The 25628-nt window shown below is 39.7% G+C and overlaps 1 protein-coding gene across 1 annotated transcript in view; it reads right to left on the reverse strand.

Moving 5' to 3' along the window:
- LOC135462797 (uncharacterized) overlaps positions 1-19465 on the reverse strand; it is a 68149-nt gene extending 48684 nt beyond the window's left edge. The window contains exon 1 of the mRNA XM_064740063.1: positions 18301-19465. Coding sequence (XP_064596133.1) covers positions 18301-18352 — 52 coding nt within the window. The 5' untranslated portion in view covers positions 18353-19465. The remainder of the gene's footprint in view (positions 1-18300) is intronic.
- Positions 19466-25628: the final 6163 nt, after the last annotated feature.

Consider the following 25628-nt stretch of genomic DNA (forward strand, 5'->3'; position numbering starts at 1 on the left):
TAATGGCTGTGCTGTTCCGCTTGCTTTCATGCAATGCACGGTAGTACTAGTACACAGCAGTGACCGTGGGGTAAATAAGTCCACTTATCCTCAGATGAGACCACAAAATGATCAGGACACAGAACTAGACAAACGCTTCTCAGCAGGTGTCGGGGTTGACCATGGTACACCGTATTAGTGTATAGTTTAAAAAAAATAATCGAATGTTATTCAGGTTTTCGGAAGGAGTTTAAAATGAGTGGGACGATCAGGTGAAGCGAGAGATTAACAACTGAACCGGACTAAAATCGTTGGGAACGGCGCTAATTATAACTCCTGACTGTTACGCTGGGGTCAGTAAAACTTCCCGTGCGCGGAAGTACACGTGGTGCACAGTGGTCGATAGCCGATGGACTTTTTTATTATAGTTCATTTTGTTTAAGGAGTTTTGACTTTAAATTCAGACACATGCAAGTATCAAAAAGTTATGAAATAGCCTGAAGCGAGATACGACGTTGAAAGCATTTCTTACAAAGGTTTCAGAGCTTAAAGTGAGCTAATAAACTGAAGAGCAGGGACTTCCGGTTTGGACTAAGCGCAATTTTGTAGCTGACAAACATTACGCCTGAATAAAATAGTCCCGAACGAAATATGACAAAGGAAAGAGTAAAAGAACAGAAATTTTTAAAACTGTAAAGATTTTTCGTCACAATAATGGCGTCAGAAGCAGCAAGAAAGTCAAACGCCCGGACGCCATACCACTCACAAGTATCACTGAAGCAGGTGCAAAAAAATACATTTAAAATTAGAATTCAATGAGGCGATGACTTAAACTTGTCTAAAGACATGCGCAAACATCCACAAGTGATCATCATTGCCGACTCCATTAGAACATTTAGGCTGCAATATTTTTTAGATTCCTTTTACGGTTTCATTTAATGAATCATAAGGGATTTCGAAGAGGAAATTCCGTTCTAAAAAACACGTTTCAACCCAAATGCTTTGGAGGGAACACTCAGAAAACAGCAATAGCCCGCAGGGTGGAAAACGTGTGCAAGTAAAAAAAATGCTTTGTTTCTGTCGGATATTTCTTTATACTTTTTTGTATTTTTCCTTTCACTGTTATGCTTTTTTTCATCGTTAAACTTACTGTAGCATAAGTTTATTTTGGCTTAATAAGATAATGGACCGACACATGGACTCTGATTTCTTTACGTCTTAACGACACACTTGTCAAAAAGTTGCCCTTGTCTAACTCACTTCGTGTTAGGAATAAGGGGGCTTTGCAAAACCAGGAACTTTTATTTTTGTAAGCAAATGATTCTTTTTTTACACATTCTGTGGCTAACAACCAACTTGTCATGAATACACACGTGCAGAGTGCTATTATACTTCCGGGTTTTGCTGGAAAGAAAACAGTATAATGCGAAGTCTTATAGCTCGGTTTGTCTTTACCTCTGTTCGGACGATCAGGTTTGGAGTTTTAAACCCAAATGTTTTGTCTGAGAGGGTATCGCCTGTGAAGTATGAAGTACATTTTCCATAGTATTCCACGCCTATTCACCGTTACTATTTTATTAAACATGCTTCTTTCTATTTATTATCTGTGTTTGTGTTTCAGACTGTGCTGACTAAACTTTCCAGTCATACGACGGGGATCAGATTAATAGGAAACCGGAAAGTCTGGAATAAACCATCGGAGTTTGGTCAGCTATTGACGAACTTTTCCATGTGTGGCACAAATTGCGTCACGCAAACATCACGTAAGACTACCCCACGAATGCTAATACCGTCGGGAACACTTTCACTATCGTCAGAACCAACGTACTTTGCTCTGTCGAGGAATATGCAACATAAAAGTCATCCACAGAGCACATTTTGGCAAACACAATCAGTGAGATGACCGTTGACTGACTGAATGAGTAGCTAACGTCGTGCAAAAGAACTTTGATGGTCATCAGGTATGGAGTAAACCGGATTGTCCTGTGTAAACTACCGAGCTTCGCCTGAAACTTACGTACGCATGGGCGTACGTAACACAGTGCTGTGTCTCTCTTTGGCAGTGCGCATGTCTGAACTTAAAATCCAACGCCAGTGAATCACACTACCCGTAACATACGTTGCTTATACTTGTATAACCAATTATCCAGAAACAATGCAAGCTAATCATTGTTTCTAAGGATCGAGGATCAGGTCAGTGCTTGAGGCGCTTATATCTGCGACACAGCGTTCACAGATATATTAGATTTCCCCATACAACCTGTGTAATGTACTAGACGCCCGGATACCCCTCAAAATGGCGCCAGTCTGCGTGATACCAGCGAATTATATGATGGATGACTGAGTCAGTTTTATACCTCACCTCAGCAATATTTCTGTATAGTGCCAGAGATTGGAAACGTTTCCGGGGAACATTGATGGTTATACGTATTCAGACTTGATCCGTCGGTCACTCACACTCACCACAAACCATGGTCAGCTTTCATAAAAGATTAATTCTGCCTGAAACGGCTGTCTGTTTTTAAATATTTGAGTAGGATAGTAGGCTACTTTTTGGGATAAATATGTGTGCTACGGAAATGCTCTTCTACTTTCCTTTGAAAACTTTATATTTTGCAGGGTTCGTCAATGACTAAGTTAATATTACCTTAATAGTCCTCTACTAATTAGGCAAGGTTCCAATCCAGCTGCCGTTCGTGGGAAGGTTTGTCAGCAACTTGCGGATGGTCGTGGGTTCCCCCTGGGCTCCGCCCGGTTTCCTCCCACCATAATGCAGGTCGACTGTCGTATAAGTGAAATATTCTTGAGCACGGGGTGAAACACCAATCAAATAATTAAAATAAATCGAATCAAGCTAGCGATGAATTGGTCGCAGTTTGAAATATTTGGGTCGTTTTCACTTCCGGCACCAATATCACACCCTATGAACCGCCATATAGAGGAGTACGTCTTGAATACAGTGTAAAATACCAACTGAAGTAAATGTCAATTTTGGAAAATAGACCGTTTTGAAAATAAACTGTTAATTTTGACCACATTACAGCGGTGTCAAAATACCGTGATACTAGTAGAGTTACTACGCACTTGGCATCAAGCCAAACATTTTTGTGTCACGTATGGGCATTGTCTTTAACAATTAATTACCCGCTATAAAAGCAATGAATGTGTCGTGAAAGATAAGGTCATAAAACCTGGGGTAAACATAGGTCAACAATAAACGCACCATATAATTGAAACTGAAAAATACCTTCACACGAACTAACAACCCTTGGCGTTAACGGAGGAAAAATCTCCACAAGGCTGCTAAACCTTAGACCACATTCAAGGACAAATGCATTTATTACACATGCATCCTCTCCGGTCTTACGTGGGAAGGTCTTGCAGCAACCAACCTGGGGATGGTCGTGGGTTTCCCCTGGGTTCTGCACGATTTCCTTCCACCATAACGGTGGCCGCCGTCGTATAAGTGAAACATTCTTGAGAACGGTGTAAAACATAAATCAAATAAACAAACAAATAAATTACGCATGCATCACATCTTCATTTTAGGTCATATTTAACCTAGCCGATTTTAATTATAGTATGAGGTGTTGATCCCACGTACTCGACCTATATACAACAATTATTTTCAAACTTACATCTATCATCGAAAAAACATATTGTATATCATATTTACAACGCAATTTTGAGAGACTTTCGTATGATCATGTTCATGTTTTCCTCTGTTTTCATCTAGAGATAGAGCACGTGTCAAGCAAGTAGTGTATCCATCACTGAGCACAACGCTGTATTTCTGAAACCTCTGCACAGCCGTGATTTAGTGAAGGTCCCCAGGGTGAACCACTTTGGTTAAAACTTTTATTATATGGTAGTAATATTATATGGTATTTGTAGTGAAACAGATTACAACTAATTGCTACTCGCCTTTCCGCCGTAGCTAAGCAATCAAGCCAAACAGACAACCACATACATGTATTTAAAATAATGCAAACATGCTATCCGGAAAATGCCCTCTCAATTACAGCTGAATTATACCATCTTGAATGGCAAATAAATGCTTTACGTTTGGGGGTGAAGTTGCACGAACACCCAAGAACAGAACTGCTATACCATATTTCACATCTCATTTCCTGTCCTGTTAAATACCTATGTTAGTGCACGCGTTCAGCCGTAATGAATTTTATCCCTTTGTAATGCAAAAACTGAGGAACTCATTTTCCCAGGCAATAAATGTGAAACTAGAGTTTTGACCTGAAGGTGGAGATTAAAATATTTGTTGCTTTCTTTTAATGGGAAAACAATTTACAGCACCAGTTCCAAATGGAATATGTAAGAAATAGTTTACAAATTTTAAATAGAACTGGAAAAACTGAAGACAGAAGCGGTCCTCAGATTAAGCGGTATAGTGAAGATTAACCCTATTTTCATGTCATATAGGATATCCTACAATCATCAAGCACAATTCAAAATAACCATGTAACACTGTTACTCAAACCACTTTGTAAATGACATACCTAATACTACATGTATTTACCTCATGTATGACCGGAGCAAACGTTTACATTAAAATGATTTTGATCATTTGGTGATATCGAGAGTCGCATGCAGTACTTTAAACTTACCCTCACACTTATTTTGGAGAAAGACTCTCCGCCGACCGATATGGTTAACCTAGTTTCCCTTTAACGTAATTTGGTAAATGGACTTAATGTCACAGTTTGTCCAGAGGGCTGTTGTGAGAGACGTTGTTAATCCAGGGTTAGAAACTGTAATCACGAACTATAGTCAATGTCCAAAAAATAACACGCAGAGAAAATTCATTAGTTTGTTTGTCAAAGTTGAAATTTTAACCAGTTAGGCGAGAGTAAATTAGTAGCTGCGGACCTACAGCAGAATTTCCGGGTTTATTGGCATGCGTTGTTTAGCGTCTTGACCGGTCATCGGCACGTGTCTGAACTACGATGCACTCTGCTCAATGAATGATTGGAATAAACCACAAGTCGGCGAATAAACATTTCTAGTAAATATGGCAACATAATGCCTTGTGGGCACGGACTATGGCTAAAAGCGAGCCCTTGTCCTATCCAGAGATGAGGCTCCATCTGCTCTGGAAGACCTCTCCAAATATTTAGTCTCAATTGGCACTCGTCGGCTTTTGTCAGTTCCTCACAGCTCCAGAGCGATGTCAGCGATAGCCCGCGGGCGTAATCCCGCTCCTCGCGGAATCGGACTTTCCGCACTCTGAATAGGTCCGGCTATTAGACGTACCCGATGTAAAAGGTTTCGACAGTCAAAAGCGATTTGATGTTTGAACATGGCTTTTGTCGCCATTTCTGCTTAAGCGCTATGTAATTCCTGTCGAAGGCGTATGATCTGAGATCTGGAAGACGAGGGTTTAATCTCATGACCAGATCAAAGAATGCTGTTTAAAATGTGTGGTAAATTAACGAACTGGGCGCAGTTGTTCAAAACTGGTTTAAGACCTAATACCAGATTTAAATTTAAGCCAAGTCTTCAATTTTGTACTTAGTGTAACAAAAATAGTATACCAGTATATTGAACGTGAACTAAAACTGCTGCTGTTATACTTTGGAGAAATGCATTGGCTGCAGAGTTTGGATAAAATTTTAAATATAAAATCTGACTTAATACCGGTATTAGCTAATAGGGCCTACACTTTCGAACAACTAGGCCCTGAATCGTTGAATGATTGATCAGCCAGATATGTATTGATTGAATTATTGATTGCCTGAATGATTGATTTAATTAATTGATTAAGATTGATTAAATTGTACCTATCAAACTACTAAAGATTGGTTGAATGATTGATTGATCGATTGATGGATTGATTGATTGATTGATTGATTGATGGATGGATGGATGGATGGATGGATGGATGGATGGATGGATGGATGGATGGATTGATTGATTGATTGATTGATGGATGGATGGATGGATGGATGGATGGATGGATGGATGGATGGGTTGATTGATTGATGGATGGATTGATTGATGGATTGATTGATGGATTGATTGATGGATTGATTAGTATATGAACAAATAATCGCTGGATTGAGTAGCAAGTTCTACAGCTTATATAACCCTTCTCTTACAAATTCTATAAAAGTTTATTGAAAGATCGATTCTAACATGCTTAAGAATTGTTGTACACAAACTGTATTGATCAGCTATTGGTTATTGATTGACTGATTAGTGTATTGGTTAATTCCATGTAGCTTCATGTTGCTTCAATACAGAGAGAAACTCTTAATTAGGAAAGAAGCTTTAGCCAAATATAAACAAACAAACAATTCTTTACTTAGCGGCTAAAACATGTATACCTGGAACCTTTGAGATAGTACTGAAGAGAAGCCTTATATATCTAGCTAGTGCGAATAGCTACAGGAGCCATTAAGTCTGTTTAACTGGCGAGTGTATTCTTTTTTTTTTTTGCTGCCTGACCATACAAAGTATATGAAAAATTCTGCTGTTTTTAAAAAATGTCTTAAAATGTAAAATCACAACCGAGGTTCTCTGGTCAGACTGAATTTTTGTGGGACGAAAACAAGCTGTGTTCACTTATTTATTTACGGCGATGAAATTAATAATGAAACTTACAATTTCTTCACATTAGTCCGCACATAAGCCCAAATTAAAAACCTCACCATAATGCTCACTTTTTTAGAACCAGAAGTTGACATTTTGAACCATTTGGTCTAAGATAACAATTACAAATTGTGATTTCTAGACAAGACAATAAACCCTAAAATCACATTTGAAATTTTGACTCAAGTCAGAAATGTGTCTGTCAATCGGCAGATTGCAGTTTCTCGAAAAACAAAGCAAGTTCATAAATTCAGGAATTGTCATGCACATGTTGTAGTCCATCCCTAGTGTAAGCTTCGGCGCATTCGAGTGTACGGTATGTGCCCCATGCCCCCAACTCAGGACATTATGAGCCAGAACTGCATCGCCGACAGGTGCGGTCACACTCGTACCTTTCGTCCTTTCCGTGTAAGACATGTGACCTGGTCACCCACATTCTCCAGGCGGAGTTTCTAACACTCATTTATATAATTCCGCATTAATGAATTAATGAACACATCATCCAGCAAGATATGTGAGTTGCGTACACGAAATGATAGCAACCCTGGTGTTATTAACTGTGGTATGCTTTTTTGCGTGACTAATGTGGGATAGTCTTAATCTAAATATTCAGGCATGCATGCGGGGGTGATGGTTATTAGCCTTGGGAATGCGAACATGAATCTACATTGCAGCCGACGTTCTTTTCGTAACATTGTTGCCAACAACGCTCTCTCCTGTCCGCAGTGTGTACAGAACTGAGACCTCAAGGGTGTTTTGTCAAACAATTATGATATGAGTATAACAGCTTCGGGTTTTTATTATATGTATACTTTGCATTACAAATTTTGTGGCATCCTGAAGTATAGTGTGCACAGCAATTATATACTGCATAATAAGTATGGGTACGTAACCAGCATGGTTTGACATGGAAATATGTTCTGCACAGTAACTATATTTTGCAGAACACGTGTGGCTTGCGTAACAAATGTGGTCTGCATAATATTTATAGTTTGCATAACAAGTATGGTTTGCATAACAAGTATGGTTTGCATCACAAGTATGATTTGCATAACAAGTATGGTTTGCATAACAGGTATGGTTTGCAGATTAGGCATAGTTTACCCGTTGCATAGTAGATATGGTTTGCATAATCAATTTTTGAAGGCATAATCAGTAAAATCAGTGCTTCATACAATAAAAAAGTATTTGAAATAACTTGGTCGTTGACAAGTTTACAAGAGTAAATATGCACAGTTCAATAAATGAAATTTTCAAAATAACAACTACAAAAGAGAAGTAGCCGTAACAGAATACAAAATTTGTAATCTTTCTGATTGAAAGCACTTTAGGTGCAAGTTGTTCTTTTTGACAATTTGCGTTCTCGAAGGTGTATGACAAAAGTCAAACGGTGTCAAATAGGACAAATGTGACTTCCAGCGAGAAAATTAGGTATTTTCTGATCTTTCAAGATCTGGAATCTGCTTTTGTATAAGGTACAAACTCCATATCAACCAAGCCTTATCGGCCAAACAAAGGTAATCGACGGTTATCACGATGTCACGTCGTCAAAATGCCGCGTCCATCTTAGACACTGCAATATCGTGACTTACATGCACCCACGCCCCCACACACGAAAACGGACTCGGCCCACTGACTAAAGGACTTAGCTTAGGAGCGCCAGAGGATCTGCGAATGATTCAGGCCGAAAATTACACCTTATTTATTATAGATAATAATCAATATTAATTCTGCTCCAGTGAGTGCCATATTAGTCTCAAACACGACTGCGCCGCCCGGGGCGACGTAAAGGCGATATGATTAGGGGGTAAAATTGAGACAAATCCAGCGAAGGTCAAACTAAGAGAGACTCCTTGATCTTAACGGGTGGGGCCGCGGTGAGAGATTAGGGGTCGAGCGGAGGTCCCAGCGAACGTCATTTAATGTTCAGCACCGACGCAAGGACAGATGCTATAATGTTATGATGCTAAGGGAACTTGTTTTGCATCATTTCTGAAAGCTCGTCGTGGAGTCTCACGCGTATAATAGTGGAAAGGAATTTCCGAATATATTTCGAAATTCCAAATAATAAGCTACACAGGATGTGCTCCACTGAGAAGCATGAGCTGTAATCACTTTAACATTAGCGTCGAACTTGCATACACATTTTTGTGTACCTACAATTCAACTTCGTTACCAAATTGTCTGCCTGTGATGCTCATATGTGTTAACATCGGACAGAACAGTCCACATTTACTTTTTGATTCCTTCATGTCCAGTACAGCTTATGTACGATTGTAGCAGTACTGGAATCACCAGAACTGCCTATTGTATTGAAATGCTGGGATTATACAATCTAATTATATGCAGAGTATGAATATGTAAAGAATATGTACTATGAAATTAGCAAAACCGATAACTAGAATTATTATACCCCATAGGGCAATTCTCGATTTCCATTGGTCGAGAGACGGTCACATGATATTCCGCAAAACATGATGTACAACTATCTCGCGCCCCAAGGAATGCAACGTCATGCTCACAAAGTATTATCACACGTTCACTAGGCAATATCCAACGATCTCGTGCTAATATCCAACGATCAAGTGAATTTAATTCCACAGCAGTTATCTCCCTTTGAGAGCTCTCTGACGTCTGCTTGTTCGTAGAGTAAACAACAGGACGGTGGTTATAGCTCCCTCATCGACGTACAAATTCGGCGATTTAAAGTACAGCTCGAAAAGGTACTGTTCTTTCGGTGTAATGAAACATATGTCAGGAATTGTCAGTTCTTGACAAGTTACATGAATTATCACTTCTGTCGAGCTGACAATTCCTGATGTCCCACCCCACAGCATGCATTAGGCCTATCCGTACAATATTAAATATATGTGACCAACCGAACAGAATAGATGTCTGTAGCACTGTGTATGCATTAACAGCATAAAGGCTAGAGTCATAATAGGATGCAAATACATTTGCCTTTGTATTTAGGACAAGCCCGGCTTTAAGGCTATTTGTTTTATTGAGGACGCCCGTATATTATGATATGATTGCTTGAACGGACACAAGCGTGCTTGCACTGAGTGAGAGTACATTGTCATGCTATCTTTGCTTTAGCCATAACCTTAAACTCTCCTTCAGGATCACAAGCAAGCAGTTTAGTAGACTTGTTTATGACAGTGCTGTACTCAAGGTTAATACCGATTTCAACAGATACGTGTCGAGGATTTCTCAGTTTCCCCAAAACAGTGGCGGCGTTGCTTCATCTATCAATGTCGTTCATACAGTATAAGAAACCACGAAATATAACATGGCGTATGTATTAGTCATCCTGATATACTCGGTAGGGTATCACTATCTTTTATTGAGCATTATCTCCTCTCTAAACCCGTTAATGGCGAATTTGTCGCAATGATGTATCAGACAGAATCCTTCCTTAACAGCTAGAGTGGTACGATAAGCATGGCTATCAGAAACATCCATTGTCAAAACCATTAATAACCCAGGAATAATCGCATGTCTTATAACTTACCGATTGGAAGACATCCAGCTCTTCTGGAATGGAGACAGATAAGGTCGGTTTGACTAAAATGATTGGTGTCAAGCCAAGAAGTCCCAAATACCCTCTTTACAGTGCTTGTCATGCCCATTTTAGTTATTTTAGGTATTCTGTGAAATGTTTTGTGTACATATAATAAACGATAAATAATACATTTCAGTAATCATCTTGGTGAAATACAACACCACTCTGCTCTTTTATATTGATCGCAAAAGTAAAATAACTCGATTATGGAGACCCATTAATTACTCAACGACATTTTTTGAGAGATCATCGCAAAAAAGCGCTGGCCACTCAAAAGGCTTAACGTCCGCTTATTTTAACCACGAACGAACCCATCAGTTGACCAGTAAACAATTCTATTGGTCGAGCCACGCGCATGGCTAATGAGGAGGATCCGGTGTGTAATATCACCAGAGTTGTTGACAGTACGTTAACTGTAATCCGAACACACCTTCCATTATAATCACCTTGTCAATTATTCATAGAGTCATAATATTTGTTTGGGTCCCAAACGATCGCCTTCTATGGTGTACGCCAGCCAGCGCTTTTGTTCAATAGATCAACATGTGACTTAAGACACGTATAGTCTAGAGGGGGAACTCAGCACAACTACGAACATTTCAGAGAAGCGGTAGGGGACATTTCTACGTCATACTGAAATCAACATTGCTTTCGTTCGTGGAGTGAAGTTTGCATTTTAATGGTATTTGACAACAATATTTCCATTGCCGTGTGTATATTGTACTTTAATGGTGAATTGAAATCATGTTACTTTCGCTGTACACGGAAAATTGATAGCAATATTACTTCGCTCTGCGTGAATCACAGTTTACGTTGTCACCAATATTACAAATATTTTCCATAAATCGTATTTCTCGTCATGTATTGAAAACAATGTTACTTTTGCTATCCGTAAATCGTATTTTACAGAACACTGAATCAATATTAATTTGACTCTCTGCAGATAGTATTTTCACGGCGTACTGAAATCACATTTTTTTTTGCTCTTTGTATAACAACAACATTTTACAGCACACTGAAGCCAATATAAATTTAGGTCTCTACAACTCGCAATGTTACGGTACGATAAAAATATTAATGTCTGACTCACTGATTGACTGACCGACTAATTGACATCGCAACAGACTGAATGCATGGGTAACGTCTGACCAAATCACGTGCGTACGAAAGATTCGCTTGTGGGAAATCACCATCACTGGTCAACTAATTGAATATCTCACTCACTGATGGATTGAGTGACTGATTGACATCGCAAAAGACTGACTCGCCGACTGAATGACAAATTGACTCGGAGAATTTGACTGACTCACTCACAGACTCACTCACTGAGTTTCAGGCTGGCTGACTGGTTGTATGAAAAACTGACTGGTTAAAGAGAGAATGTGACTGACAGACTTGATTTACGGGGTCACTAATTCTGTACGATTCAACTGGCTCACTATAACTTCATGTCGCTGACCGATGAGTCACATGTCACAATATCAGAAATCAGTCAGGTCATTCCTCAACAAAAGACGGCTAAGCACAGCTTTATTCTCTATCGATCGAGTCAAATCAAATCATATATATCTTGGGCAGAATAAGTTCGTACATGAGCGGTTATAAATGATGTTTTTTTTATGATAATGAATTGGTATATGGCTTTCAAGGGCGATGACACGGACTTGCAGTGATACATTCAGTCTAGACTACATATATATGCTGACTATAACACACTATACTATTGGCCTATCCATGTCGAAAAGACGCAGAGTCTGTATACGTATGTAAACTTAATAGCTTTGTATGTGCGGGAAACCAACAGCGGGATATCCTTTCCAACAAAATGTGTATTCAGGTTTACAGCTAAAACAGGAATCGCCAAAAACTGTAGAATCATCCCTGTTTATATGGTATACAAATTTTAGAGACGTCTAGCTTAGTTATATACTAAGATGGTAACTAAATCACAGCACGTGATACATATCAAACAGAGTGCGGCTGCGCCTTGAAGTCAGGTCGTTTGCCAGATATCTGACGAAGAGGGGTGGTCTTACACCGAATTCCTCCACCAAAAAGCTGACCTCCAACTTCTATAAGGCGTTAAAGAATAAATCCAAGAAGTCAGTAAACAAATCGCATGGAAAAGGCCATCCTATACTTTAATTCCCTCGGAATCTACTGTTTTACTCCACCCATTTAAGCCCATAACCCTAGGAATTCACTGGTTTCCTCCACCCATTCAAGCACATAACCCTCAGAATCTACTGGTTTCCTCCACCCATTCAAGCACATAACCCTCAGAATCTACTGGTTTCCTCCACCCATTCAAGCACATAACCCTCAGAATCTACTGGTTTCCTCCACCCATTTAAGCCCATAACCCTCAGAATCTACTGGTTTCCTCCACCCATTCAAGCACATAACTCCAGCAACCTACTTGTTTTTTTCCCACCCATTAGCCACTCAATCTACTTGGTTCCCTCCACTTCATTCCGTTCCTTTACCCATAATCCCTTCGTATCCACTTCGTTCCTGTATCCACAAACCCTCTGTATTCACTTTGTTTCCTGTGGCCATAAAGCCACAAACCCTCTGAATTTGTTTACTTTCGTCCATAAACCGTGAAGTGAAATAACTTTTAATACACCGTAAAACATCCATGTGATAATTGAACATAAAACACTTTCCCGCTAAACGGTTTTTTTTCAGTAAAGGCTATGGTGACGCTTCAACATCAGAGGATAACTGAAAATGTACTTTAAGGAATGGAACACAAGAAATAATGTTATGATAAACTGCTGTAATTGAATGCACACAATACAGCGCCATTTTGGAACTCTGTATCCTTTTCACAACAGCATTCTCAAATGACCATCCCACATCTACTCACGTGTACGTGTCACATGAAGACATAACTGATGACACGGTGTACCGTGAGGTGTGAGTTAGTGCGAGATACAGTAAGATGGATGGCCAATGTTGCGGCTGCCGTGTCAGATTGGATGGGTGTTAAAACGCACGTCAGTTCTTCTGCGCTACAGGGTCATTAGTGTAGACGGTGTTTTACCTTATACTCTCTGATCATTTGTTCCAGTTCAAAGTTAATCACGGATTTGGCAAGAAAATTGACTGGATTATAGACAGACAGACTGGCTGAATGACCGACTGACTGACTGATTGCCTGAATATATGACTGAATTAGTGAGTGACTGACTTAGACAGATTAGCTGAGTGACTAAATGACTGAATGAATGAATGACACCCTGACTGACAGACTGATTGAATATCTGAGAGATTGGCTGAACGGGGTCTGAATGAATGAATGGGGGTTGAATGAATGAATGACAGTCTCACTGACTGACTGGGTAACAGAATGACTGATCAAGTGTCTTCCTAACTGACAGATTGATAGAGACTATGGCTAAAAGAAAAATTTATATTTAAAGCCTTGAACACTCAGTCATTACGCTATTACATCGTTAGGTAACATTTGCGTCTGGGTAAACATAAGATGTAAGATAAGTACTGGTAAAACGATACCCAAAAATTTTAAAGTTTGAATCGTTAACAAAAGCTAACATCGGTTTTAAGGGGAATTCAATACTCGTTTAACGTTCGCGATTCAAGGAAAGGAAAAGACTGCATAAGGTTTCCTAAGACGAGTTCCCCATTCAATCCTGTCGGTGTCTGGCTGCGTTTGGATTAACAGCCAATTCTGTCAAATCATTTTACGTATTCTTGAACACTTTGTAAATCAATCCGCGATCTAACCAAAGCAGAAAGCTGTTACTGTTTAGATTTTTTTTCTGATTTTTTTTCTGTGGCTCAAGTTCTAGCATCAAATTGAGTAATTTTATGCTACCTTGCAACTGCATTAGGTCTAACCGTATCAAATATCTTCTTTTTATTTTTTTTTTAAAGAACAAGGCCTCGTTTTGGCTCGCGAAGAAATTTACAATTTAAGCAATGCTTTGCGAACGTGAAATGAGAAGAGGTTAGGGTTTTGCTGTTTTTTTTAATTCTGAGGGCCAAAAATTAGAAACTTTATGCGTGTATATATGTTGTATTCAGACTAATTAGCGGATAACAGCCTCGGGTTGCGTTAAATATGATAATTATCTTGTGTTAAAGTATATAATAACGGATCATGTGGCAAAGACCATATGTCATCATGCCTGATATACAGGGATGCGGGGCAAAATCTTGTCATAAACAATGGGCCTTTGACCTGGGCGGACAGGCCCATCTAACTTGAGCGTGTTTTTTGACAATATCCCAGTACATGAACCGTACTAATTTTCCATATTTCTAAGGCATATATTTCATATTTGGTAGTGGAGCATGGTTGCGTAATTAACCTGTTTGAATTTCAATAGCAAGAACATGAGCCTGGGGCGTGGGTTCAATCCCGTCCTGCGGCAGAGAAGTTGTAGATTTCCCAGCTCTCAATGTTCGGGGGGGGCCTTCGAACGATGGGGCCGATTAAGCACTCTAACGTTTACTGAAAACCAAATATTTTCCACCGATACTGTGTTCATGTCTGTATGTCACAAATGAAAAAGTTCGTCAGTAACTTGCTAAATTGCGGTGGTTTATCACCGGCACTTCGGTTTGCTCCACTCATAAAAATGACCGCCAAGGTACCAGAGAAAAATATTGTAAACTTATGTATATGTACATTTTCGCAGACAGAACAGAACTATAAATGATACCAAGTTCCAATCCAGCCCTGCGTTATTTTTTTTTTTTCAGATAGCTAAACTCAGAAACATCTCATCCTATCAGAACATATTTGTTAATCTCCCAGTTACTTTTCTTTTGTAGGCTAAATCGTACAGATAAAGACGAAATCGCACCCCAATCTAACAAGCTTGCAGTTAAAGTGGTCAGAAAGTTCGATCCGTTCAATACACACGTGCATAAACATGAAAGGTGAAAGCATAAGCCGTATAACCATAAACGATGGATGTATTGCTACAAGTAGCACTGAGATAAGAAAGAGGCAAGGTGAAATGCCGCCTTAAGAAAAGCTTCGAATTCAGTGGTACATGTATTAAGGACGTGGTCATAACTACGTCATCACAAACGTCACAGTATGTCGTCATAGCTGCCAAAGTTGAGCAAACGCACACTATTCCTAACTATAATAACGGTAGAACGTGTGCTCCTCTACACAGAGCATAACGAATGTGATAACTGCTCAAGGATAATACAAGACTGCACGCTTATTGACCACATCGGATAGATGGTCCCAACAGGCGCAGCAGCATTGCATACACCCTGCTATTAGGCCTACGAAGCTGAATATATCTCGATGAGAGATTTGTTTCAGTTTCTTAGGAATCTACGTTTTTGCTCCCCCGTCTAAATATTGATACTGAGCCCACTTTCTAAATCAATTTTTCATTGCTTTTACTGCCCATTAATCGTTAGATTCCGAACCAACGTCCTGCACAAGCAAACAAAGAATTGAGAAAGTATAGAAAGTAAGAAATTACGACGGATTCAGGTAAAGACTAACAGTCAACAGGTTTTAATGATTCCCGAAAGACGCAAGGAATGTTAATTGTAGGCGTTTAAAATTAATTAGTATCTAATCTAGTTAGTATCGGCATACTAGTAATATTAGTTGTTATTAATCGATATTTGTGCATTAGTTGATCGTTGATTTCAAATGTTCAAATATATATCCAACGTGATATTATTTCATACAATTCAAAGCCAAAAATACATCTTTAGGCGACTTTTATTTAACATCGTCTTCGGTTCACACGACGAGTGACGAATGTTCTAATCACATTTCTGGCAATATTCTAATCCATCGCCAAATCTAAAACAATAGCGCCAGACACTCGGCCAAAACGCAGACTAGGTCGCGAGTGGAGGATAAATCTGGTTACACCAAAACCTGAACTGTTACACGGGGTCACGGTGAAATAAATAAAAGTGGAACAGGCGCGCTCTGAGATTTCGCTCGACAACATCCGTCCACTTAAGTTAAGGAAATCTGGCAGAAAACCGGGTCATTTCTAGGCTTTCCCGAGCACTTCTGAACTCGCCTTGCTGTATAACCCGTCATATATACATATACAAGCTGCTGTGTGTAAACACAGAAATAGTGCTACACTTAAAGGCTTAACGTCATAACTTAGTATTTTGGACTTGGCTGTGTGAGATTTAACTAAAATGTATAGCTGTGCGTCTTGAAACAGAATAGCTTAAGCTGAATTGAGTTAAGTTATACAGCGATGCACGAGGACATTATCACTGGTATCTGGTTTCGTATGACCCATGTAATAACAAGGCCTCTTGACAGTTTTATTTCAGTCAGGGCGCGATTCCAAGTTTTTATGCCAACACTTAATTGTAACAATGGGCACGCCCGTTAGTAGAGTGACTTGAAAGTGCTTCAGTAAATAAAATACAGTCAATACCTAAAATGCCTTTATAGGTGGAATATAGAATCTGATTTTGAGTGTCTTAAAAAAGAGAGCGGTGCGACAAGGAGAGAAATGTGGCGTAAGGACCGATGTTTTTATACACCGATCATTTAGATATACACCGATCATTTAGATATACATGTAGCCATATGTTACAATACGAGGATAGCGCTAGCAAGGAAAGGTTCAAACAAGGTACGATTCATTTCGCATTAACTTTATTAATAATTGGTACTGTTAGGATGAAACCACGGAAGCTAACATTTAATTGTTTCGACGGCGTTATACAGAAACTAGATAAATTTTCAAAAGCATTTTTTTTTTAGGTTTACAGAATGAAAAAGCCACCGAAAAGGTCTCCTAATGGGCAAAATGGAGTTACAAAACAAAAGCCATACTCTCATACAAGAACATCGGGTTAATGAGGTTTTACAGCGCAGTGAAAGAAAGATTCGCTCCAGTATATTCCACACAAACAAACCATGTACAGAAACCTTATTGTTGAAGCGCTAACGCTTGTCGCACGTCCGACATTTGACTGCATGAAAAGCTCAGTAAATATTAAGAACAACGAGATACTTGTAGCCTTGATGCACAATACACGCTGAAATAGACCGCTTGAATGTCTGCATATCTTTTCTTTTATGAGAAGCCTTTCACCCGTAATTTGGCAGAAATGAGTCAAGTTTTGTAAAAAAACAGAATTTCAAAACATTTCCGGTGTTCTATATTCTTTGTCCCGTGCTGTCAAATTTATGGCGAAGAACATTGCTTTTTTTCAAACTTTGAAGTCTACCAAAGCTGACAGTTTCTTTTTACCTCTAATTCAATTGAGTTTTCTTTCCTCGGTAAGGTTTAATCACTACGATTCAGCGAGAGGAAATCTATAGTTCTTCTAACAGATAAAAACAATTCACTTACCCATTGAACTCGGTCTATAAGTGTGCAAAAATGTTGTACTATCGACCCATGAATGTTCTATAACGTAATCACATTATTACACGGGCGCTGATTCTAATGAAAAGCGTAACTTGGTTAGTACGAGATGAGCAATAGTTCCAAAAACAGTCTCTAGTAAGATGATGGGAATTTGCAATCCAAAAGAGGAGGTTAAACTTCACTCGTAAAAAACCTTTCTATGAAGGCTTAATGGTTAATGTACTAACGGAATGACCCAGGGGCCTGTCACCAAGGTCATTGCTGTGAGTTCAAGTCCCGTTCCTGCTGGCTCGCACTCCAGTTATACGTGGGATGGTTTCCCATCAACCTACGGATGGTCGTGGGTTTCCCAAGAGCTCTGTCCGGTTTCCTCCCACCATAATGCAGGCCATCGTTGTATAAGTGAAATAATATTGAGTATGGCGTGAAAATTCCAGTCAAATGAAAAAATAAATCTCTCTACGAAACTGCAAAATGTACACAGCATGTATAACGCATGGTGCCGCATATCAAAATAAAGTTAGGAACATCGAATAAAGACATCGGACAACTGACCACTGTCAAAATGTCGTTTTCTTTAAATCTTTGAAAAGCTAGAGTGCAACATGCCCTTAAAGAACTATGTGAATGCATCAGACCAAGTACGTCTAGAAATGATTCCGGCATGGAGAGAGGAGGATCGGGTGTCTCAGCTGGAACCTTCCGTGAGAATCTGCTAAAGAAACCCGTTTACATGTGGCGTTCTTTAAAATGGTCTGAAATAATAATCAAAGAAAATTATATACTTACCATGCACAGCAAATATGGCGTTGCAAAGCACTATGGATATGAGAATCTTCATGTTGATGTGAGTTCTTGAGAAATTCCGAAAACTGGAATTTAAATTTACAAAAAAAAAGAGGAAAAACAACTGAGTTTACAAAAAGCGATGAAAACTTTTTCCGGGCCTTAAAGCAGAACCCGCTTGATAGGTGGTGAAGTTGCCTAGAGCGACAGTCTGGGTTTGTGTTTGCCTTCCTTGCCCTGTTTTTCCCTCAGCAGATTATCGTAGTCCACACAGTTCGCTGGGTAGAGGACTTTCTCTAACACCGACGGTGTCAGGCGAACGTTAAATGCAAAACGGTTTGGAAAACTTCCAAAATATGAACGTTCGGGCGCTGATGGAACAATAGCGATACAATTAGCCGGTGTTTCTGTGAGCGCCGAATCCAGATAAGTAACGAAATGGGACTAGACGGTGTTAATGACAGACGATCCGCTTTCTGACCCTCCTACTTTTACCGTCCGGTTTTTGGCGTGTCCCGCAGAAGTTTTGGATCCTGTTACTTAATTTCGTCCCGATAGCGTCCGATACCAATGCTCACTCCTCGCCTTGCCGTCTCCTTTTGGGCGACAAAAACAGTTTCAAGACGTTAAACCGGACACCTTTTAACGTCCACCGTCCTAGGGGCCGAAAACTCTTTTTGAGGAACTTTTCCAGTGGATATAAAATTAATTCAGATCTATTCCAACCTGTCTTTGTCGAAGTCTTCCCGTCGCCCTGTTGTCGACATCCGAATAAAAAGGACCCTGGCTCTCATATAGCACTATGACGCCCACCACGTGCCTCCATGCCGACCAAGCTCTTCAGCCAATCGAATGACTAGCTCAATAAATCAATAGAGGATACGATGATACGGTGTTGTTCAGATACTCTGTGGTCCCTTTTACTAGAATCGCTGGCTAGATATCCCTGATCGATTGGGAAGTAAGAGCGTTTTAATAGCCACACGGTGAAACAAGCTCCTTGTAGAGAGCCGCTAGTGGGATCGGACTCCTTCGATTTCTGTAACACTCGAAGCTGTGTGTAGAGCGGTGACTGCTCTCTAAGCGTTCACTCTACGAGACCGGCTTGTTAACGCACCGTATAGACACAGCTTTATGAAAGCGAAGCACTCCGCCGGCTTTAGCTATAGACGATGTACTGCGTGCAGCTATTATACCTCGAGAAGTGGACTGCGCAAATTCACCCCAGTTCTATATGATCAACTTTAATTAGCTGTCCCCCCCCCCTCCCTCCTATAGCTTGCATGGGTGAACCCCTTAACCACGAAAAGGCTCTACTCTGATTGGCTGTAAGTGATGAGCAGTATTTTTGTAAGCGGATTTCTCCGATTGGGAGGGAATTTTCGAAAAGCAAAGTTTTGCTAAGTTTTAAAAGTTTGAAAGCCGGAGGTAGGAAATATGTAATCATATTGCATTGTTTTCGACATCCGTTATGAAAGGGTATAAGGATCCCGATGTGTTGCCGTGCACCACTGTTATTCGGTTGTTACCTCATTTCTGTATGTTCCTTTTTTAGGAAACGACTTTTGTTTTGAAAAACAAAAGGCGATTTTAATGTCTTGGTAGTAAAAAACAAGAAAAACAAAAAGGAAGATCAACACCAAGCGATATTTTGCTTTTTTGCCTAGCTCTGGTATATATCTGATGAAGTGTAAAATTATTTTACATCGTAGCCAATTTTTGGAATCTAATAGCCTCAATTTCACTTTTTACATCCGATCCATGATATTTCTCGACAATTTACGGCGTCTTCCGCCTACAAAATGGCTGTTCCGATCCAAGTGACTTTTCTCTGTCATGTAACATAATTGCTTCAGATGAGTACAAATGCACGTCACATGTTTACATGTGTCTCCATGGTATAGGTGAAATATTCTTGAGAGTGTTGTTAAACGACAATCAAATAAAGAAAGTAAATGCATTTGACACCCACACCAAGATATGAGGGTAGATAGATTAAGCAACTCGTATGACACCATCCCTATAATCATCGTAAAGGCCCGTAGTCCTTAAAACTTCGTAAAGATTCCAGTGGCGCAATTTGTCATAATGTCACAAATAACGGGGACGTCATTCATTACTCGTCGCCCAAATACGAGTCTCTAATCCTCTCTTTGATGTTGGAGAGGCCTGGGATCGAACCCGCATCAGGTTATACCAAAGACATTAAAAATGGTACTTGTTGCCGCTTTGCTTGGCGTTCAGCACCGAGAGGCTAGTGTCAGTATTATGTGACTGGGTGGGGTGTCATGTCTGGTGTCTTCGGGGTGATACTTCAGTCGCGTCAGCACGTTGGGGGCATGGGCTTACCCTGCCACAAGAAGACACAGTATAGGTACACACACCTAGTAACTCTTATAACGTCAAATAACTGAAAAATTGGGAAGTAAAAAGTAGGTCGTAAAACCCCAGGCATATTTATCTGTTTAACTGAAGGAATACTATTTTTATGACATAATAGTTCATTTTGTTACTGCAAAGAATTTCATATATGTTGGGTATGACAGGCGTGTTCTGTTTAACTTGTAATTTTCGAATTTGTTTTGTTGTGTTATCGATAATATGGCAACATGTCAGTATCGACAAACGCTCAAGAAAACTTAGTTAAATCATCATTTAGCGACCTTGGAAGAACTGAGAAAAAAACATGAAATCGACGTTACACGTTAAGATACCAAACAATTAAAATGTATAATTATAATTAGCACTGAATAAAGAAGGAAAAGAAGAACAACTACACTGCAAATAAAAACGGGGATATTTGTATTCTGTGCTTTTTAAGGTTCGAAAAGTTTTAAGGTCTGACATTAACACAATGGACTTCATGGAGTGCAATGTTTCGTTCTTTCGCATGTGATTGCAATAAAAACCACTCTATACTGAAGTATTCATGCCTTTCTCTAATTTCTTACCCAATACATTTATATATAATGCACTTGAAATGAAACTGGCGGATATTAAAGCTATTTACAACCGTGCCATTCTCTTAACAGTGTTCTTTGTATGTCGAATTTCTAAGCTGACCCTCGCTTATATACGGTATTCTTTGCCATGAACCTTTGTAACACTAATTTGTGTCACTACTTTGAAATAAGTGCAATTTATTTGAACGTTGTCATCTTTCGAATAAGCAATTTGCTTTTTATAGAACACTCTCAGTTCATCAGTTTTCATTATAAATGAATTATCGATCTAAAATAAGGATTTTTACCAGATCTTTTATTTCCACCTATCAAAATGCCACAATCCACAGGCCCTAAGTACCTTGTCACCAACATCGAATCTCTCACCGGGAGGATGAGAAACTATAGCATTTTACAGCCTTATGCATAGTTATATTCACCATATTTTCCGTCTATATTCTTTTCTGTAACTACAGTTATGCAAGATCCTCTGCGCTAAAAACCTAATGTGTGCTCTTAGCAGTAAGTTTTTGAAATCACAGCAGTATTATTTATTTATTTATTTATTTATTTATTTGATTTGATTGGCGTTTTACGCCGTATTCAAGAATATTTCACTTATACGACGGCGGCCAGCATTATGGTGGGTGGAAACCGGGCACAGCCCGGGGAAAACCCACGACCATCCGCAGGTTGCTGGAAGACCTTCCCACTTTCGGCCGGAGAGGAAGCCAGCATGAGCTAGTGCGCTAACCAACTGAGCCACTTAGGCCCCTATTTATTTATTTATTTATTTATTTATTTGATTTTTAACGCCGTACTCAAAAATTCTTAATCGACGGCAGTCATTTTGTGGGGGTGGGGGGGGAGGGAAAAAACCATCAACACTCGCTAAGTAACTGACAAGTTTTTCCACCTGCGGCGCACCGATTGTCAGCCGTAGAACAAACTAACGGGATATTGGTGGAAGATGAATTATCTCCACATTCTGGCCTACAAACGTTTCTTTTAAATAAACAGAATGCTGTCCTTTTTTTTAATTATGGCAGAATACGGGTACATTGTGACATTGCTGCAAACTGATGTGTAAAAAACGTTCTTGCATTTTAGCGAAATCCCATCGATGGTGTAGAGGGGTATTTTTTGTCGATGACATAATGTTAAGTTGCCCTAACGTAATCTATGATACTTTCATCCAGAAAACACAATGAAATTGTGTGAAATTTAAGGATCAGCTTTTAGCGACATGGGGCCGTACTCCTGTGGAGGTGGTAGGTCGATGGAGCAGGGGTGCGGTGATGACGATAGGGGCGATGGGGTGATAGTGTAATGAGACGATAGAGTGACTGGGGTGATGAGGTCAAGGGGCGATGGTAACGATGGACTGATAGATGCGATGAGGGCGATGGGGCGATGACAGCGATAACGGGGATGGGGTGATTGAACAATTGAGCTATTGAAGAATGGAATGAATTTTAGTAACGCTTATGTTAACTTTAATGTTACATCTGCGTGAAATGTTATTCGCAAAATAAATTTAAAACTTTACAAGTGTTTGGAAATCGCAACTTCAGACATGTTTCAAGCCAGGCCATTCTTCCATCTGTTTAATTTTACGTTTCTCAAATTTACGATAATGCTGCTTTATTTTGCTTTATTTTAACCGAAACTTGTGCACATTTTACCAGCATTATTTTGTTGTTTGGCTTCGACGCTTTGCTATATGGCGTTTTGTATCATGGCACCAATAAGCGATGGTCTTATACTCGGTTGTCATAATTAAATGAAGCGAACTAAATTGCAAAATATTACTTTCCAGGAACGCCTACTTGCATCTTTATTCATCTGAGATTAAAAGTAGATTATACCAACAATTTGGATCAAAAATAAAAATTTTCACGGCGCACGTACAATGTAATATACTGATGTACTCAAAGGCACCGCTTTAAGTACTGTAGGTGTCGTGTGGCGAATTGCCTGTATGCCATCAGGCGGACGCTCAGAACTCGGCGATTTTCTCCAAGCTCATCTGTAGATTTGCTCACACCTTATTATGACTTCCTCTACGTTGGCAAGCTCTCATCCTCTTTCAGTATCCCTGTTTGGGATATCATGTTGGCGATGTTGACGTGAACTTTAAAACGGTTGAACATGAATGTATACCATCTTTTCCTTCTTGGCAATTAAGAAAACTCTTGCATGTTTGGACGCGTGAAATACGATAAGAACATCTGGCACTCCGGAACTCTCTCGTTTATGTTTTTTTTTATTACATGTGTATAACTTGGTTTTCACGTTTGATGGTTTGCACAGATGCGTCCAGATGCCCCGACAGTTAAAACTGCTGTGCTGTGTTTAGAATTCCTAACTTACAGGGTTTGCGAAATGTGTTCATCTCTCAGGCGGGTTGTTCTTATTCTGGTAACAGTGGTATTTATATTGAGATCGGTTTTTGATAGACTTTCGCCCGAATAGGTTGGTAAGATTTTTCATTTGCAACAAAATATTTCTTAGAGGGTTTAACTAGAGCAATGTGATGGTTAGAAAATGGCCACACATTAGAAAATTAGCTAAACAAAAATACACCGATCTTTTTGCCATGTCCAGTGTTAAGTTAAATTTTTATTGTATCTTGTGTGACGATGAGAGTAGAGGTGCTGATATTTTCGGGAGGTTTTATTACTGGCCTCAGTCCTCAGTTTGGAACGGTTTCTTGCAGGTACGAGATACGAGATAAAGAGAACGATATCGTGCACATTGTTGTCTGGAGTACTATCACTTAACTGTCGGCTTTTTATTTATTACATCAGTGTTTTACGCCGTATTCAAAAATATTTTGCTAATACGACGTCGGTTAGCATTGTGGTGAGAGGAAGTCGTGCAGAACTTGGTAGAAACCCACGACCATCCGCAGGTTGATGGCAGACCTCCCACGTACGTCCGGAGAGTAAGCCAGCATGAGGTAGACTGTCACCTTCTAAAATACAGATACACAGTCTGGGAAGTGTGACCATTGCGACATTTATGAGTGGGAATGGAATGTCCGCACAGCAAATGTACTGACTGATAGTAGTTCGATTCTGTACGCAGCGGCGTTGTACACTAAATTTACCAGTCGTTTAAAATGATTAAATTGTCTTTATCAAATTGTCATCTTTGGTTAAAACATAGCAATTGTAAATTCTTAGACAAATACTGAAGTGGCATAAATAACTTTTGCACAAATCAATAAGCTTAAATATTTGTCTATCTGTGTGTAATTTAGTTATGACCTGCGCCTAATTAAGCTTTACACGATACCCAAAAATATTTCACGTGTATAACAGTATGACTAATGTTGAGGGCAAACCGGGCAGAACCCAGTGGGGTGAGGGCAAACCGGGCAGAACACACTGGGCTAGAAGCAAACCGGGCAGAACCCTCTGGGCTGACGGCAAACCGGGCAGAACCCACTCGGGTAAGGGCAAACCGGGCATAACCCACTCGGGCGAGGGAAAAACGGACAAAACCCTCTGCCAACCACATTCTTGCACCAGATATATGACAAAGCTCGCAACGTAAATCGTCACTGCGAAGTGGATTTCGACCCTGTTAGCTCAATACTCTCTTCCGCAAAAACAATTCTAACCATGCTTCTCATTTACTCAAAATTCTGAACATTCTTCCCTGTTCTGTAAAACAATTCTGACCATGTATCAACGCCGCAAAAACAATTCTGACCATGCACAAACCCCACAAAATTCAGTATATCCAACAGCCCCTCAAAACAATCCAGGTCATGCACCGATCCCCCCAAAAAACAATACCTCCAACATCCCCTCAAAACAATCTAGGCCATGCACGAATCCTCAAAAAACAATACCTCTCTCCCTTCGCCACCTAAAAGCAAGAAAACAGCCAAAGCACAGGTCTGGTAACGCGGGAGATAGACATCACGAGACAGACAGACGACCATGCCTTAGGCCAAGGTGTAAATTACATTTATTTTGCAAATCTTTAAGGCAGGATACCCATGGCTGTGTGTTTTAAAGCGATGTGATAAATAACTGATGTGCTTATAGGAAAATAGCTGAAATAGTCATCAACTATTCTAAAGCAATTTTAAGCCCTGTTTTCACAATGAAATAACACTCACGACAGCTTACATCTATTTATTTCAATACACCAAAACTGTGACTGATGTTCCCAAATGAATACGAGAATGATATTTGCTTTTACTATTTCATTTTGTATTTTTTGTGTGTTTTTCTTTCAAAATGGTGCCAGAGAATTTCTAACTTAGGATTTAGTCAGTGAGGAAGAAGCAGGAGTATTGGAAGTAAACCACTTCCTTTAGTAAGTACGTGGCGATCTTTCCCACAAGGTGCATAAAGACACTATACTAGTGGA

Source organism: Liolophura sinensis, chromosome 2, assembly GCF_032854445.1.
Source record: "Liolophura sinensis isolate JHLJ2023 chromosome 2, CUHK_Ljap_v2, whole genome shotgun sequence".
Taxonomy (NCBI): Eukaryota; Metazoa; Mollusca; class Polyplacophora; order Chitonida; family Chitonidae; genus Liolophura; species Liolophura sinensis.